Here is a 16,129-nt window from a genome sequence, read left to right as displayed (position 1 = left end):
TGATATCACCTACAAACTTTATATTGGTTTTATTACTATACCATCACTGTTGCTGTAAAAATATTCTTCGGACAGTCTCAAAAATTTTCAAAATAAATTTTTTTATAATTCAGTTACCTGTCCGGGTAAAATGTAACAAAATGCAAATCAAAGTGACACCCATAAATCTCGTTTCCATATATTGGATATGATTGTTTTGAATTACAGTTTTTTTTAAATAAAAAGTTTCATCCACTCAAACCTTTATTCTCATGAATTCTGCTAGAAGAATTTATTTTTAATACAATTTTAATAGTATTTTAAAAATTCTAACTGCATGCAGCGCGATGTAAAAGCTTTGTTGACAGAAAAATGTTAAAATTTAGTTTGACCAATACCAAAATTTAATGTCATTGATATTTTTATAGGCTGGGTCATTCGGCCGAAGGTCATTCAGCCGATGGGCGTTAGGCCGAATGGGCTATTTAGCCTAACAGGCCACTAGGCCGAATGGGTTATTCGGCCGACGGTTATCCAGCCGAATGCTGTTAGGCCGAAAGGACGCAAGGCCGAAAGGATGTTCGGCCGAATGATCACTAGGCCGAAAGGTCATGAGGCCGAAAGGTCATGAGGCCGAATGGTCATAAGGCCGAATGGTCATTTGGCCGAATGGTCGTAAGGCCGAATCGTCGTAAGGCCGAATGGTCGTAGGACCGAAAGGTCGTAAGGCCGAATGGTCGTAAGGGCAAATGGATGCTAGGCCGAAAGGTCGTAAGGCCGAGTGGTCGTTGGACCGAATGGTCATAAAGCTGAATGATCGTCATGAATGGTTGCTAGGTCAATAAGAAATCTTTTACACTTTTACTGTTACGCCTCGTAACCATTCGACCTAATGAACATTCGGCCTCATGAACATTCGGCCTTACAGCCATTCGGTCCAACGACCATTCAGCCTAACAACCAACCGCCTAGTTGCTAATCGGCCTAACGACCTTATATCATCCATTCGGCCTTACGACCATTCGGCCCAACGACCTTTCGGCCTAGCATCCATTCGCCATCCACAACTGTTTGGCCCGACGACGATTCGGCCTAATAACCATTCGGCCTAACAATCTTTCGGCCTAGCATCCATTCGGCCTTACGAACATTCGGCCTTACGAATATTCGGCCTTACGACCTTTCGACCTTGCGACCATTCGGCCTAATGACCATCCGGTCAAATGACTATTCGGCCTAATGACCATTCGGCCAAATGACCATTCGGCCTAGTAACCATTCGGCTTAGTGACCATTCGGCCTAATGACCATTCGGCCTAATGACCATTCAGCTTATCGTCCATTCGGCCTGATGACCATTCGGCCTAACATCCATTCGGCCAAATAATATTCGGCCAAATAACCTTCGGCCTAATGTCGCATGCGGCCTATTGTCCTATTCGGCCTAGCGCCTTTCGGCCTAACATTTTTCGGCCTATCGGCCTTCGGCCGAATGTCCGACCACCGTATTTTTAAGCGTCATGGCTTCAACAAATTATAAATTTTCCTACGTTTTGATCATATTTTTCATCAAAATCAATAATTGTTGCAAGTTACCCCTTTTCCTGAGTAGGGAAAAAATCATATGTTTTAAAAAAATACAAAATAGCTGAAAAAAACCAATATTTTTTCTGACTACGGCAATTTGTTGTGCCATCAATCTGAAAATTTTTTATCCATAAGATGTATGATCTTTGGGTATAGCTATTTTTTGGAAGCGATTGAAGTTGAAGTTTGTTGTATGTTGTTGACGGTACTAAAAGGCCCTTTTGTAGAATAAAGTTTCTTTATCAAATTTACGAAATGTGAATTATGCTTATAAAATTAGCACATTCGCGGCAAACGAAAAAAACTAGAATTCTCGGTTTTGGTCTTGAATTGTCAAAATAAACATTTTATTCATTCGTTAAACTTCACAAGTATTTTTTTAAACAATATTTACGTATTTTTCTTGAACTCGATCTAGTTTCAACTCAACTTTACGAACAAAATGTTTACAATTTGATGATTTAGATTTTGTCTGCTAGCTAGCTGTTAAAAAAAATTTTGGTTTCATTTTAGTAAAAACCTTCAAATAACGCTGAATGACGCTAGGGGTTCTCAGTTCAAATCCCGGTATCAGCAATAGATTTTAGGCTTGAGCTAATTTCTCGGCAAATATAGTTAGAAAAATCTAATAAATATCTAATGAGATCTCATTTCTCTCAAGATTTCCTGTTTAGTGAATTATTTTATTGGTTGTTTTCGGTACGATTGTTGTACAGTTTTTCACTGGCCAATAAGATCTCAAATTTTCAGGGTTCCAGATTCTAATTTATGAAGTTTTCTTAAAATCCATCATATTCACTAACAACAAGCCCCTTCTTAAGAACAATATTATGAAGAAAAACATCAAGAAAAACACACATTTAGTTATTATAGCCGGAAGTGGCTGTTTAGAGGATAAATTTCTTTTACAGTAAGTTTAACAAATCTTCTTGGCCCAAAGTAGATGATCAATAACAAATTAGGTATAGGTATGTTTTCAATAAAAATGTTTAATTTTTATTTGTAAACCCTGTCGTTTAAAGTTGAACATATTGAACTGAACAAATTGATTGTTACAGTAATTTTACGATTTGTTAAGATACGTTTATTCTATCGATAGTAATTAACGATAGTTATAACATTCGAACTTAAAACACACAAACATCGAAAACTATTAGAAGAACCTTTTCTGTTTTTCAAAAGTAAATACAATTAAGGATAACAGCACATTACAATATCCGGTTCTGCAGCAGTTGTTAATGAGCTAGAATCAGATAAAAAACAAATAAGCCTTCTTGGCAAAAGGTGTATTCGGTAAAACAATATTTATTTTGCAACTAGGTACATACACTACCGGCCAAAAGTTTGGGATCACCCCTTCAAAAACATGAAAATTTTGATTAGCCATACCTCAGCAATCTTATGACATGTTGCAATTTTTTTGATCTCATTCGATAGATTGTAAGCAAAACCTTCTTTGAATGTTTATGACAAAAATTATATGTTAAGTTTATATTACCTAAACTTAGCTTAAAGTTGGGACACTTTCCAAAAACTGCACATCAAATTCAAACCCGATCATCTCAGGGTGGGTTGGACCAAATTTCAAAATTCGAGTTGCATTCGAATCCTTTTTTTTTACTTATCAAAACACATTTATTAAATTTTGTGCAAAAAATTGTAATTTAGGTACTTAAAATAAATAAAATAGCTGCTTATGTTATCGTCCAAAACTTTGGGATCACCCCGCAGTATGGTGTAACGGCCAAAAGTTTGGGATCAGTCTTCTAAAACATGCATTTTTATTTCACGCGTATCTCTGTTATCAAACATCGTTTTGTTTATCTGGTGAGTTGATTTGGATGCTAATAACTAAGTTGTAATAGATACTAGTCATTGCAGATTGGTTGAGCTGCAACATTTTTTTTTAAACCTTCCGTAACAGTAGGAGACAATGTTTTTCACAATAAATCCAACTTCACATCAAATCTATATAAGCAACTTCTGTGGGTTTTTGTTTGTTTGTTTGTCTGTCCTCTATAGGCTAAGCCGCCTCAAGAGCTAGGGAGGAGTAGGAGTGTGCTGAAGCGTCAATACGCGTTTCTTCGGATGTGAAAATTTTGTTAATAATTTTATACGAAAATTTATGTATTTTGAATTTTCAATTATCAAACGCATGCTCGGTATAGTCGTCGATCGCGTGGTGTATCGGTGTTTTCGTGTGTAGTGAAAGTTTTCTATTCTATTCTATTCTTTTCCATTGCGTGTTATTTTGAAATAATTATCAGCGCCAAGAGATAGAAAAATAAAAGAATTACGGCAAGGTTTTCTGTGCGTAAAAGCTCTTATGGTAAAAGCAAAAGCTTGTGAGAACATTGTCCAAAGCTCCTAAATTTTGGTGTAACTGGGGTAGTAATAATGGCTACAGTATCAGTGCGATGCCAGGTAACAATGTGAATTGGTATTGGAACTAAAAATGCTAAGAATCTACAATCAAGTCCCGTTTACTACGAAACTCGGACAGAGTTAGCTAAGTATCTTTTTCTATTTTTAAATTTATTATATTATATCATTATTGGCAGACATTTAAACAAAAAAAAAAACGCAAGGTTTTTTATTTCATTGTACAGAAGGTTTTTTTTCTTTCGTTCTTTTTAAAAATGGATAGGTTATATAAGTAAATTGGCAATAAAAAATTCGCGACCGAAAGTGGTGTACATGAGATGAAAAACGCCCAAAAATAGGCATAATCTTTGCATGCAGTTTTATTCCAATACGGGTTTTGTGCGTTCAAGAATAGGAAGATTTCAATGTTTATTATCCTGCCATCTTAATATTATATATTTCTGATTTTGTTTTTTCGCATCACAGTATCCGATCACAATGACTAAAAAGAGTCCATATAACTAGAAATATGAGAAAATAAAATATCGGATGTTTTTCGAATAAAACTCGAATTGTTAGGAAAAGTATATTTTAATTTTTGAATATAGCTTTCGGGCGCTTAAAAACAATCTAGATATTTTTACACTATTTATATCCAGGAATTTCTTTTTTAATCACTTTTGACTAATTATATCTAAGGCATATTCAAATTAAAAGATGCTTGCTTGACAAGTTGGTTTTGTAGTTGTTATAAATTATTTAAAAGGAAAAGCACATTCACCAACAAGATAGAAATTCTAGTGTAGGAGCTTGCAATTGATGGATTTAAGTTAGGATTTTTTTTTCCAAATACACTTAATTTATTTGAATTGTAACATTTGGGTAGATATTTGTCTTCAGGAAAATAGAAGAATAGGATGCTCAGAATAAGATCACACTAGTCAAAAGTGTCTCCAGATCCAGCCTTTTACCCACTCTCCAGAACGAAATTATTTGCTAGGACGCAGAGGTGACCTCGGTCCTAAAGCATAAATTATTTCTTTCATCCCTTTCTCTCTTTTCCAAACTATCTATTGACTACTAGGAAGTGGCCGGCGCCGTTATTAATGTTAAAAGAGAGAGCATCAGTTTGGTTCATTATGAATGTGCTGTCAATCCCAGACACCTTTCATTTGACCTCTGGATAAAGTTGATGGCCTCGGTCAATCACGGAGTAGCAACCATTGGCGATGTGGAATTCTTTCTACTGGGCCACGCCAGCGATCATGGAGTTCGAAATGCGTTTGTTTTAAGAACGATTTCGAGCATATAAAATAGCATCAAAGAAGCTGACCATGCTTGTGAACAATAATCGATTTTCTACGTTGCATTTCGAGTTCAATGATTAAAGGTGGACCTGAGTAGTCAATCAAGCTAAGCTAAGCTAAGCTATTTTAAGTTTAAATTTGATGTTCATTTTGTAAAAAAAGGTCAATATTCAAGTAATATATGAAGCAATTATTCTTTAATAGGATATCATCATAGGGGTAAAAGGGGGCAAAACAATTCACTTTTTTTAATTTTCTCATCTGTAGATAGTTCGTTGTATATAATTTTAAGTATTTTAAAACCTTTCAGCTCGTTTTATGAATTGGCAATGACTTAAAATCTTAAATTGATAAGTAATAAAGCTTGCTTCATTCAGAATTGGAACATACTGTTGCTCATATTGTAGTACTACTGGTGGACGGATTTGGAAATTCTTGGCGCCCACGCGTCGTTAATTTTGTCAGCTTCACTTATGTATTTTTACACTCCGCAAATTGACTGTACTTCGTAATCAATCAACATGGAAGCCGAAAGAAGGGAAAAAATTGTGCACAGTTTTTTGGGAAATTCATTGTGGTCTGCATCTGGGCTTGCTAAACAGCTGAAATTCTCCAGAAATACCGTATGGCACGTTATCAAACGATATAAGGAAACATTGAGGACGATTCGGAAGCCTAAAGCATATCGTCGGAGGCCTAAAGCATAAGCTGTCGATCGGAAACTGCGTGGTGAGATTTTGAAGACGATGTAGAGGAATTCCAATCTGACGGACCGTGATTTGGTAGTGTCGCCAAAAATCGTGCTCGGAAGCTCTAAGACCAGGTGCTGACCAAGTTCGACGAGTGTCTTCTGATTGACGATGAAACCTGTGTCCTGTGAAACCTTCGGGCAAATGCACGAAAATTTATGATTTAGCAGGGCATTTGCAGCTGTGGCATAAAAAATATTTTTGTTGTTATAAATAAAACAATGACTTCGGAACTATACCAAAAAGAGTGTATCCAAAAACGAATTTTGCCATTCATTCGATCCCATGACCATCCCGTAATGTTTTGGCCAGATTTGGCAAGTTGTCATTACAGCAAAGTCGTTGAATAATGGTATGCAGAGAAAGGGGTCCAGTTTATTCCGAAAAACCATAACCCACCCAACTGCCCCAGTTATGCTCTATTGAAAAATGCTGCGCAATCATGAAGAGGAGACTCAAGGCAAAGGGAAAGGTTGTTGTATAAAAAAGATCTTGAATTCAATAATAAATAACTGAAACACAGGCGATTGTTTTTGTTCCAATTCTATCTGAAGCAAGCTTTATAAGGAAAAAAACTTTATTTTTGTGGTAGCAAATCCGAGGGCTGATTTGAACTGTTGAGAAAATTTCACGACATATAAGTGTTTTTCAGGATCTTAAACTTGCGCCTTCGAATTTTTTTGGGATTTCCGGGTCAAATTTTCTCATTGTGCATTGTGTGAATTTACATAGTTTTTTTTCTATACAACCTCAAATGTAGGAAAAAAAATTATGAATCCTTCCATGAAATTTTTCTTATATTTTTTTCCAGATCAAGTTTACACTTCATTTCGATCTGGATCAAGACGATCAAAATGAGCTTTAAAATCGGACTTTTTTTAACTGCAAAATCAGATGAATAAATCGAATCAAGCACTTACCTTTCCCTGCAGCGAAACATTCGAGCCATTGGAAAGCCGCACGATCGTCTGCAAACTGGCCGGCGTCGAGGCGCTCTTGATGATGACCGAAGCTGGACCTCCGTTCGATTCTCCGCCTCCATTGTTGCTGTTGTTATTGTTGCTGTGGCTATTGTTCCCACCTACACTGTTGGCATCCTTGATGATTTCGTCCAGATTGCGTGCGATCGGTTTGGAAACTTTCGGCATTTTGGCGGCATGCGATAGCAGCGGTACCTCCATGATCTTGGTGTTGTACCCGGGACTTGAGTTTTGGCTGAAGCTGTCACTCGATATGCTCGAATCCTGCCGCATGCTGACTCGTGGCGGAACGGCTCGAACCACTGATGCTGCTGCTGCCACTGCCGGGTTGAGATTTTCCGTCTGAGTCGAGGACTGCTGTTTCGGTTCCGGTAGGACGTTGTTGTTGTTGATGCTGGAGCTGTTGCTGATGCTGTTGTTGAGCGAAGAGTTGGAGGATTTTTGGTGGTGTTGATTTCGGATGGTGGAGCGATTAATTTTGGATGCATGCTGGAGCAGGGGGGCTTCAATGGTTTTGCTGTTATAGCCGGGACTTGAGGTGACCGAGAAGCTGTCGCTTGATATGTTAGAGTCCTGTCGTTGGTTAATTTTCGAGTGGTGGATCTGGTTGAGAGGGGGTGGTTTTTGCATACTGCGTCGAAATCCTGTGGGTCGTGTGTAGAGTTCTTGAACATTTTCCAGGCTATTTTTGTGATTTAATTGAGCATTGTTGAGTTGTTGTTGTTGATGTTGCTGCTGTTGCTGTTGGTGTTGTTGTTGCTGCTGAAGCTTTTGTAATTTACGGGACTCGAAAGCTTGTTGTGAACGAGACGGTAAAATTGGGGGCGTGATTCGATTGGGTGGGGGTATTTTGGGAGGCATGTTGTTTTGCTTTCGTGTCGGAACCATCGGTAGCCGGCGTGAACTTTTGCTTTCAATGCTCCGCGGGGAGCTGTTGTCCATTTTATCGTCTGCCGAGTTTGGGGACATGGAATTGGATGGTCGGATTTGTCCGCTTTTGGCATCAAAATTGAAAATGTTCTTTTTCAAACTGAACGGAGAATCGTTCATCTGCAGCGAATCGATAGTGTCCGTGCGGTGCAGCTCGGATGAGAGGAAACTGTCCAACGAGGATTGTGTATCCTCCGAGGAAAATCTGCTGCGGAAAGTCCCTTTGGTAGAACTTGCTGTGGTGAAAATGGAACGCTCGTTTTCATTTGCCGACACATAGCCAGTGTCGATGGTTGTTTGCGATTTGTTGGAATCGCTGGACGAACGGTTGGACTCTATCGAGGACATCTTCTTGTTGAATAACACGAAATCATCCGTGTCCCCAAAATCATCGAAACTGGTTGTACTTAAACTAGTATGGCAGGATCCAATTGGTTTCGGTTTGTTCGTTGCAAAAAATCCAAAAGTTTGCTCGTCGAAAGCTGATTGACAAATTCGGTCCGGCCTGTAATGGGCGTAAGTTTTCGTCTGCTGATGGTACGCGTCCAATGTGAGATTCGAGGATCTACTCGGACCGTCAAACGAACCGGACTGTCGGTGAGTGAAACTACCCTGAAAGGTACGTTTTGGCACAGGTGGAGGAACTAGTTGCAACCCTGGTGGCTTTTTAATCTGGCGCTGTGGAATCTGAAAATTTTCATTTTCTATCATGGGAAACGAATCCGATGAATGCCGTCGGCCTACGCTGGACTTTGGCGGTGGAGTCAAATTAATCGTTTCCAATAGTTTGTGTTTCTGTTCCAGCAAATTCAACAGCGAATGATTCGTCAGACTGCCGGTCCTCGTGGTTCTGAAAAAGTGGCGAGAAAAATGGCGCATTAACTAAGTTCAAGCGAAAACTTCCACCCAAACCCCCGCTCTAAAAAAGCAGAGACTCATAGACTCTTATTCCAGATAATTGCTTCTTCTAGCCCAATCCCCAAACTAACCAGAAGTCCCGGAGCCGAGAAGGACCAAGTAGCAACCACCTAACTGCTGACTATCAACACTAATTTACCTTTTATCACGTTCGTCCAGGGCGCTGCTGGTCCGGTCCGAGTAATTAAAGCCAGTCCCATCAACGCCAACACCCGCCTCAGATGCATAAGAACAGTTCACGAATGACGATGCCATGATGTCGGCAGCTTTCTGCGCGCGGCGGGATGGGGAAATCACAGCGTGTCTGCAAACGATAATAATATGAAAGAGCAAGTGTGAGAAAAAAAATTACGAACTCGGAGGCAAGTGAAACGTAATTTGATTAGATGTGGCCAGGCCAGATGGATCACACAATGAATGGTGGCCTGTGCGCTGGACTAACTATGTGTGTAGGTTACTTAAATTTGAGGGAGAACTACTAAGTGTGGCGGCCATGCTCTATCCCTCGTGGACTCTTGGACTTGGTACATTAGAGTCATAACAGGTCCCGTGACATTATCCAGAGCAATTTATGCTTCTCTAATGATGGTTTTACATGGGCGCGTGCAAAAGTTTTTGTAGTTTAAAGTTGTTTGTTTGATCGGATTATCCCACATTAATTTCAATGTTAATGTTCCTCTGGTAGGGTAGAAAATTTACTTTGTATCTGTCTATTGCACAAGGGAACAGCATTTCAATAACTTCGTTTATAAACTGATTTTGGCGAAATCACTGCCTCAAAATTCTGTGTCAGATTTTGTCTGAAGCACGAACTTTTTTTTTTAAATAAAAGAAAATTAAATGGATTTATTGTCTTCTATTTCAATCAGGATGCAGATATTTTCATTATTTACCTATATTTAAAAATGAATTTCTGTCTGTTCCCTATATACTCGGCAGGTGGGGGAATTGGAGGTAGGGGAAAGTTCTTATCATGGAGGAGGGGAGGGGCCTCCCAAACAGAAGTAATACCCCCAAATAACTCCCCCCAATAACTCGAGAACCAATCAATCAAATGGTATCAAATTTGCCATGGGGTGGTATTTGGGTACGAGGAATATTTCTATGAATATTAGGTACCCCTCCCTCTTCTCAGTGAGGTACTTTTTTTTCATATGACTCGAAAACTAATCAAGATATTGGAACCAAATTTGATATGGGAGGGTATTTGGATATGAGAAATATTTCTATGATTATTTGAAGCCTTTCCTCTTTCCAGTAGGAATATATAAAGAGGGAGGGTGCCTCTTTTATAATTTATTACGTAACTCAAAAACTTATTAAGCAAATGGAACCAAATTTGGCATGGGCGGATATTAGGGAACGTGACATGTTCTAATGATTGTTTGAGACCCCTTCCTTCTTCCAGCAGGAAGAAAGGAAAGGAGGTGGGCAGTTTCAAACAATTTTTACTGCATAACTCGGGAATTAAAACAGCAAATGGAACCAAATTTGAATTTTTTTTATAGGAATTTACCACTTAGGGCATTCTTCCCTACATAATATCCAAATTTGAAATGGAACGATATTTGGGTACGAGAAATCCATCTATGAATATTTGGTATCCTTCACTGTTTTCATCCACATTGAAAAGGGGGAAGAGAGGTCTCTCTTACAATTTTTAGTATAACTGCCAGATTGCCCGGTTTTATCCGGGTTTGCCCGGATATTTTGAACAAAATTTGGGAATAGTCCAGCCCGGCCCGGTTGCCCGGAATTCATTGAAAAATGCCCGGATTTTGCCCGGATTTATTCACTTATTTGGAAAATCATACAAAAAAAAACAACAAACGCTTCAAAGACTACGTCACTATCAAATCAAATCAAATGACCGGATTTGGCAGGTTTTTATTAAAAATTTGCCCGGTTTATCCGGCCCGGATACGTGCTGAAAAAAATTCTGGCAAACCTTAGGGATGGTACTTCCTTTCAAGTTTATGCATAACTCAAGAATTTACTACGCAAATAAAACCAAATTTGGCATGGGATGGTATTTCGGTACGAGATATTTTTCTATGTGAAACAATTCCTTTCTTGCAGTAGGAGGATAGAATTGAGATTGAAAGGGAAGAGGAAACCTTACATTTAACTTTTTTTTTTTTTTACAAAATCCGATAAATGAACAAAACTTAACATGGAAAATCATTTTGGTACGATTCTATGATTATCTGACACACCATCCTCCTTTCAGTAAGTAGGTACATCGGAGTAGGGAGGTAAGACCAATACAGTTTTGTTAGCATAAGTGCTAACGAAGCCAACAAATGGAAACAAATATGCCATGGAAAGGTTCTTGGTTACGAGATATGTTTCTACGATTGTTATAGACCCTTACGCTTTACAGTGTAGAAAGGGGAAGAAAGGAGGGGGCTCCATATAAATTTTGTTGAAAGCTTAAAAACTTATCAACCAATGGAATTATATTTGATATAAGAACAGGAGGTGAAAGGAAGAACAGGGGGCTCTCTTATCAGTTTTCAGCATAAATCCAGAACAAATCAAGCAAAAACAATCATACTTTATAAGTTAGATTGTTTGCGTGCGATTAATTTGAGACCCTGACTTTTTCAGGCCGAAGAATAAAGCAACAGATTAAAATTATCAGAACACAAATTTATAGATCAAAATTCAGAAAATTAGTTTAAGTTATCTTTGTGTTGCAATTCGAAACTCCAGCTGCAGCTCTCATTTGATAGCGGTTGCTTATGAATTATGTTATAAAACAATAAAAATTTGAATATTTTTTTAAAATATCATTTGTTTCTGAAAAGTGTAGCCAAGCACACCGCGTCAGCTAGTTCACTTTCATATAAAAATGAATTTCTGTCTGTTTGGCTGTCTGTCTGTCTGTTCTCTATAGACTCAAAAGCTACATAACCGATTTGCTTAAACTTGGTACTTGGGTGATTCAGAAGCCGGAGAAGGTTCCTATTATTGTTTGAGACCCCTCCCCTTTACTGGAAGGGGATAGGGGTCTCCCAAGCAAAAGAGAAATGTTCGCATAACTATAGAACCATTCAAGCAAATGGAACCTTTTCAGGTGGGGAGATATTAAGGATTATATCTATTATATTATGTAGATATTATTATCTTACAATTATTTATATAACTCGAGTATAAGTCAAGCAAATGGATTTGGCAACCGAGGTTAATAGGATACGAGAAATGTGCTAATGATTGTTCAGACCCTTCCATTCTTCCAGTGGGAAGAAAGAAAGGGAGGGGACTTCCATACAATTTTTCTTGAAAAATTCGATAACTATTAGAGCAAATGGAACCAAATTGGCATAGGAATTCATATGCATGGTGGCACAGGTTCTATGATTGTTTGAGACTCCTCCCGACTTGCATTGGGAGCATAGAAAAAACGGCGGGAGCCCATACAATTTATTTCAATATTTTAAAACTGCCCTTCTATAGCCCTTCTCCCCTTATGGATAAACAGAAAGGGGAATGGGGGCTCACATACATTTTTTTTGGCATAAATGGAGACATAATCAAGCAAATGGAACTGAATTTGGCATGGGATGATATTTGGATACGGAAAAAAGACTCTATGGTTTTCGAGACCCCTTTTTAATCTCAACTTTTTTTAAAGGATTTTTTGTACTTTATTCTCTTGGTACCTATCGGCCGGCGCACACTTTTTTCAGTCATGATTTCAATCAGTTTTTCAAACTTATATTTCGTCTGATCTGTATTTAGGGTAGCTGCATCCTCCTAATTCAGTTTCTGCTACTTTTCGGTCCAATACTTCTTTTTAAAAGAAACTGAGAGCAATTTAGTGGATACAGCTGTTTCGAAATTATCAAGACTTTATTATTTTTGAGCCCCTCTAAAGCGTTTTTAATGGAATTTCTGCGGGCAAAATCTGACAATAACGAAGTAAAACCAACATGAGATTGAACTCAAAGAATAATCAGTTAGTATAGATCGTAGGTTGCGAAGGGTATAAACAAGATTACTTTTTTCAGGCTTTTAGACCAACCAAACCAAAACCAAAGTTTTCGTTTTGAAATTTTTTTCATTTTTCCCATAGGAGCGAAATCTTAGCAAATCATTAAATTTTATGCAAAACAACCAGCAAATACATACATAATATGCTAGGGACCTTACCACGAGCAGACATGTTATAGGATTCACACGCTGGAATTTGTTTGAAATAGGGGTTTTTATCAGTTTTGTCGTTCATCAGAAATCATCTGTCTGTCATCTGCCTCGATATCGGCTAAACAGCTTACGAGCTCTGGAACAAGCTAAAATTTATGTTTGAAGTTAGGTTTGAACGACTCATAACTAGGCAACACTTTCAGCATATCGGAGAAAAATTTTTTTTTGGACATTTGAGCGATCTACACTTAGTTTTACGCTTATTCAATATTAAAAATGCTGGTATGAAACTTGACTTCCCTGATGACCCTTAACCGTAGTTGCCGATCATGTGCTTCACTCCAATGCTCGATTTGAACTTTGTGGAAATTTTTGACAGTGTTTGCAAACTTTTTCACCACTCATACGCACAGTAATTCTTTATCAGCAATTAATTTGATAATGATGGATTTTGAAGGAAACTGTGCATTTTCCTTTTTCTTTTACATCGTAAATATCTCAAAACGCGTAGATTTAAAATTTTGGAAAAAAATAGGTCTAAAAGTGCTTTTCACAGGCATTGGATATTGCCGTCAAAATTTTTAATGTCCGATTATTAGTAAATGAGCTATTAGCAAAAGAAAGTATCCCATTTCTAAAAGAACTAAGCACTAAGAAGAGGGAAGGAGCTACTACAGTTTTTTTTTAAGATGTCAAGAATTAATCAGTCGAAAGAAAAAGAATTTGGTATGCATTTGTTTTTTGTTACGAGTTATGTTTCGCTAACTATTTGGGACCCTATCCTTCTTCCATTGAGTGAGAAAGGAAGAGGAGACAAGAGCCCCATACATTTTTGTTGCATATCTTAGAATTAGTCATATGAAAGAAACCAACTTTCTATGGGAGGATAATTGAGATGGAGAAAGGTTTCTATGGTTATTCTGGAAACCTCCAGTAAGGGGAGGAATAATTCGGTAGAATTTTAAGCAAATGGGACCACATTTGTCATAAAAAAGCATATGGAAATAAGAATTTAAGACTCCTCCTTTCTTTTCAGTGGGCAGCAGGAAAAATCCGTATCTTTTTTAAGTCGGACAATATCGGCAATATTACGGTAGCTTTTGCCGGTTTTGTGATGTTCAACAATCAAATTTCGGATGCTGTTCGGAATTTGTGCTTTTTTGGGCATTTTGCAACCAATTACTTCCAATTTTAAACACGAAACACGCAACGAAAACTTCAAGAGCGCTAAATGACAGCTAGACACAATGTTTACATTCAAGAAAGCTGCAGGCTACACACTAAAACTTTGTAAAACACACTTAAATCGTAGTATCCATTTGAGGGTAGATAAACTTTTTTTTTTTGCGTATTTTTTACCCTTTTTCATAATTTATCAAATAAAACCTCGAGAAAAGATATAAACGCCGTATTTTCAATGGCAATATAATAAATAAACATAAAATGATAAATTGTGGAGGAACATTCATGAAATCAACTTGATTTTTACCAGAAAAACATTACAATTGTAAATTTGTGAGGTGGATGGATAAACTTTTTTTTTTGCATACTGTTACTCATGATTGAATCATAAACAGGGCACAAATTAAATCTTAATGTTTCTGTCATCAATCAAAAATATACCGCAAGCTATTTAGACTTCTGCGAAAAAAAAAAATAAAAAAGTTTTCTTTTTGGTTACCCATTCTCTTAAGAAAGGGAGTTTAAGCAGAGTTAAAAAAAAAGATTTTAATCCTTTTTAATTTAAGATACTATTTAAAACTGTTTTTGTTCAGTGAACTAAAATCTTTTTTTAACTTTCTTTAGTAATATCAGTAGCACTTGTAATGATATCTTTCAACATTTTTACAAATTGTAGAATTGTAAGATAGAGAAGTAGATCATTGTATCTCAGAAATAAAATACCTAAAAGAAAAATGTTATTTCTTGAGTAAATAAGGCATAACATATAAACATATTCAGAATATTTTTTTCGTTCATTCAAGTTAGTTAGTTCTTCAGATATAAATGGCAATGACTGAAATCTGATTTATTTTTAACTTAATAAACTGTTCCTTTCAGTTATCACTAAAATTCTCTAAATAATATTCAAAAATGGAAAGACACTTTTATTGAAAAAAAAACTCTTTAAAAATAATAAAAAAAACTAATCTTTTCTATTTTTGCATTTGGCTTCATTTTCAAATAAATTTACTAAGTTTTATAGTAATTTTTTTTTTAAATAAATTTTCCGAATGCTCTTGTCAAGCTATTTAATTTTTTAAATCAGTTTTAAATTTGATATTTAAAACCAAAACTTGGAATTGGATAACAGTTCCTATAGATCATTCAAGAAATTGAATTTCCCAACCTGTACTTTGTCAGTACTAATAAGTTTTTGATGATGAATTTTTTCTCAAATTCAATTCAATCATCTACTTTGTATTTTGTATTTCTCTTAAGTTCAAAATGGATATTTTTTTTCCTTATCAAGACTTAACAAATCCAATCTTGATTAATTTTTTTTTCAAATTGAAGATATTACCGTGGAATTTCTGATGCTTTAAAATCTTATCTTCGAAATTTAAACTGTTGATCTGCTGGTATTTCGGAAGGGTAGGGAACACTTTTTTCGATGATTTATTCATAACTTCATAACGGAAATAGCATTGATTTGAAACTTTGACTCTGATTTATTTTGAACTGTGCCAGTAAAATTTATTATTTTTTCTAGTTTGTGTGATGATCATTAGTAGAAAAATTGTTTAGCTATTCAATTATTTTTTATTGCGCATTTTTGTTATTGTTAATATTTCTATCTGAATTTGAATTTCGAAACTCCTCTCCCCCTACTAGGGATCTACTTGAATTATATCCAAACACATCCCAAAACAATGCAATACAAACAATCGACCCGGGTAATAGATTTCCATGTTACACAGCAAAAATTATTTCCTGTAAAATTACGCAAATGTCCTGTAACAAAAAGGAGCAGGATATTTCCCGTAAATTTACAGGTCGAAAACATGATTACGTGACATTTAATTATTAGTGTACAACTTTTTTACAGGACATTTGCTGTAATAATAAATTAATCTTCGTCAACTTTCAAGGAAAACAATTTAAAATTACAGGTTTTGTCAATTACAGGTGGTTTATTTTAAAGGTTGCAGTTTTCAGTGACACG

General features: G+C 36.6%; 1 protein-coding gene across 3 annotated transcripts in view; it reads right to left on the bottom strand.

The window, feature by feature from the left end:
- Positions 1-16,129, bottom strand: part of LOC129755498 (uncharacterized) — a 163,700-nt gene that overhangs the window by 33,413 nt on the left and 114,158 nt on the right. For 2 of the 3 annotated variants that reach the window (XM_055752021.1, XM_055752022.1), the window contains 2 exons: positions 8,954-9,118; positions 6,907-8,746 (listed from right to left, as the gene is read on the bottom strand). In XM_055752021.1, the coding sequence (XP_055607996.1) occupies positions 6,907-8,746; positions 8,954-9,069 (1,956 nt within the window). In that variant the 5' untranslated portion in view covers positions 9,070-9,118. Of the gene's footprint in view, positions 1-6,906; positions 8,747-8,953; positions 9,127-16,129 lie in introns of those variants that run through there. The other variant, XM_055752023.1, reaches the window with a different exon arrangement.

Source organism: Uranotaenia lowii, chromosome 3 (assembly GCF_029784155.1).
Source record: "Uranotaenia lowii strain MFRU-FL chromosome 3, ASM2978415v1, whole genome shotgun sequence".
In the NCBI taxonomy this organism is placed as follows: Eukaryota; Metazoa; Arthropoda; class Insecta; order Diptera; family Culicidae; genus Uranotaenia; species Uranotaenia lowii.
Note: the sequence above shows the minus strand (reverse complement) of the source record. Positions and strands in the feature narration are given on the sequence as shown.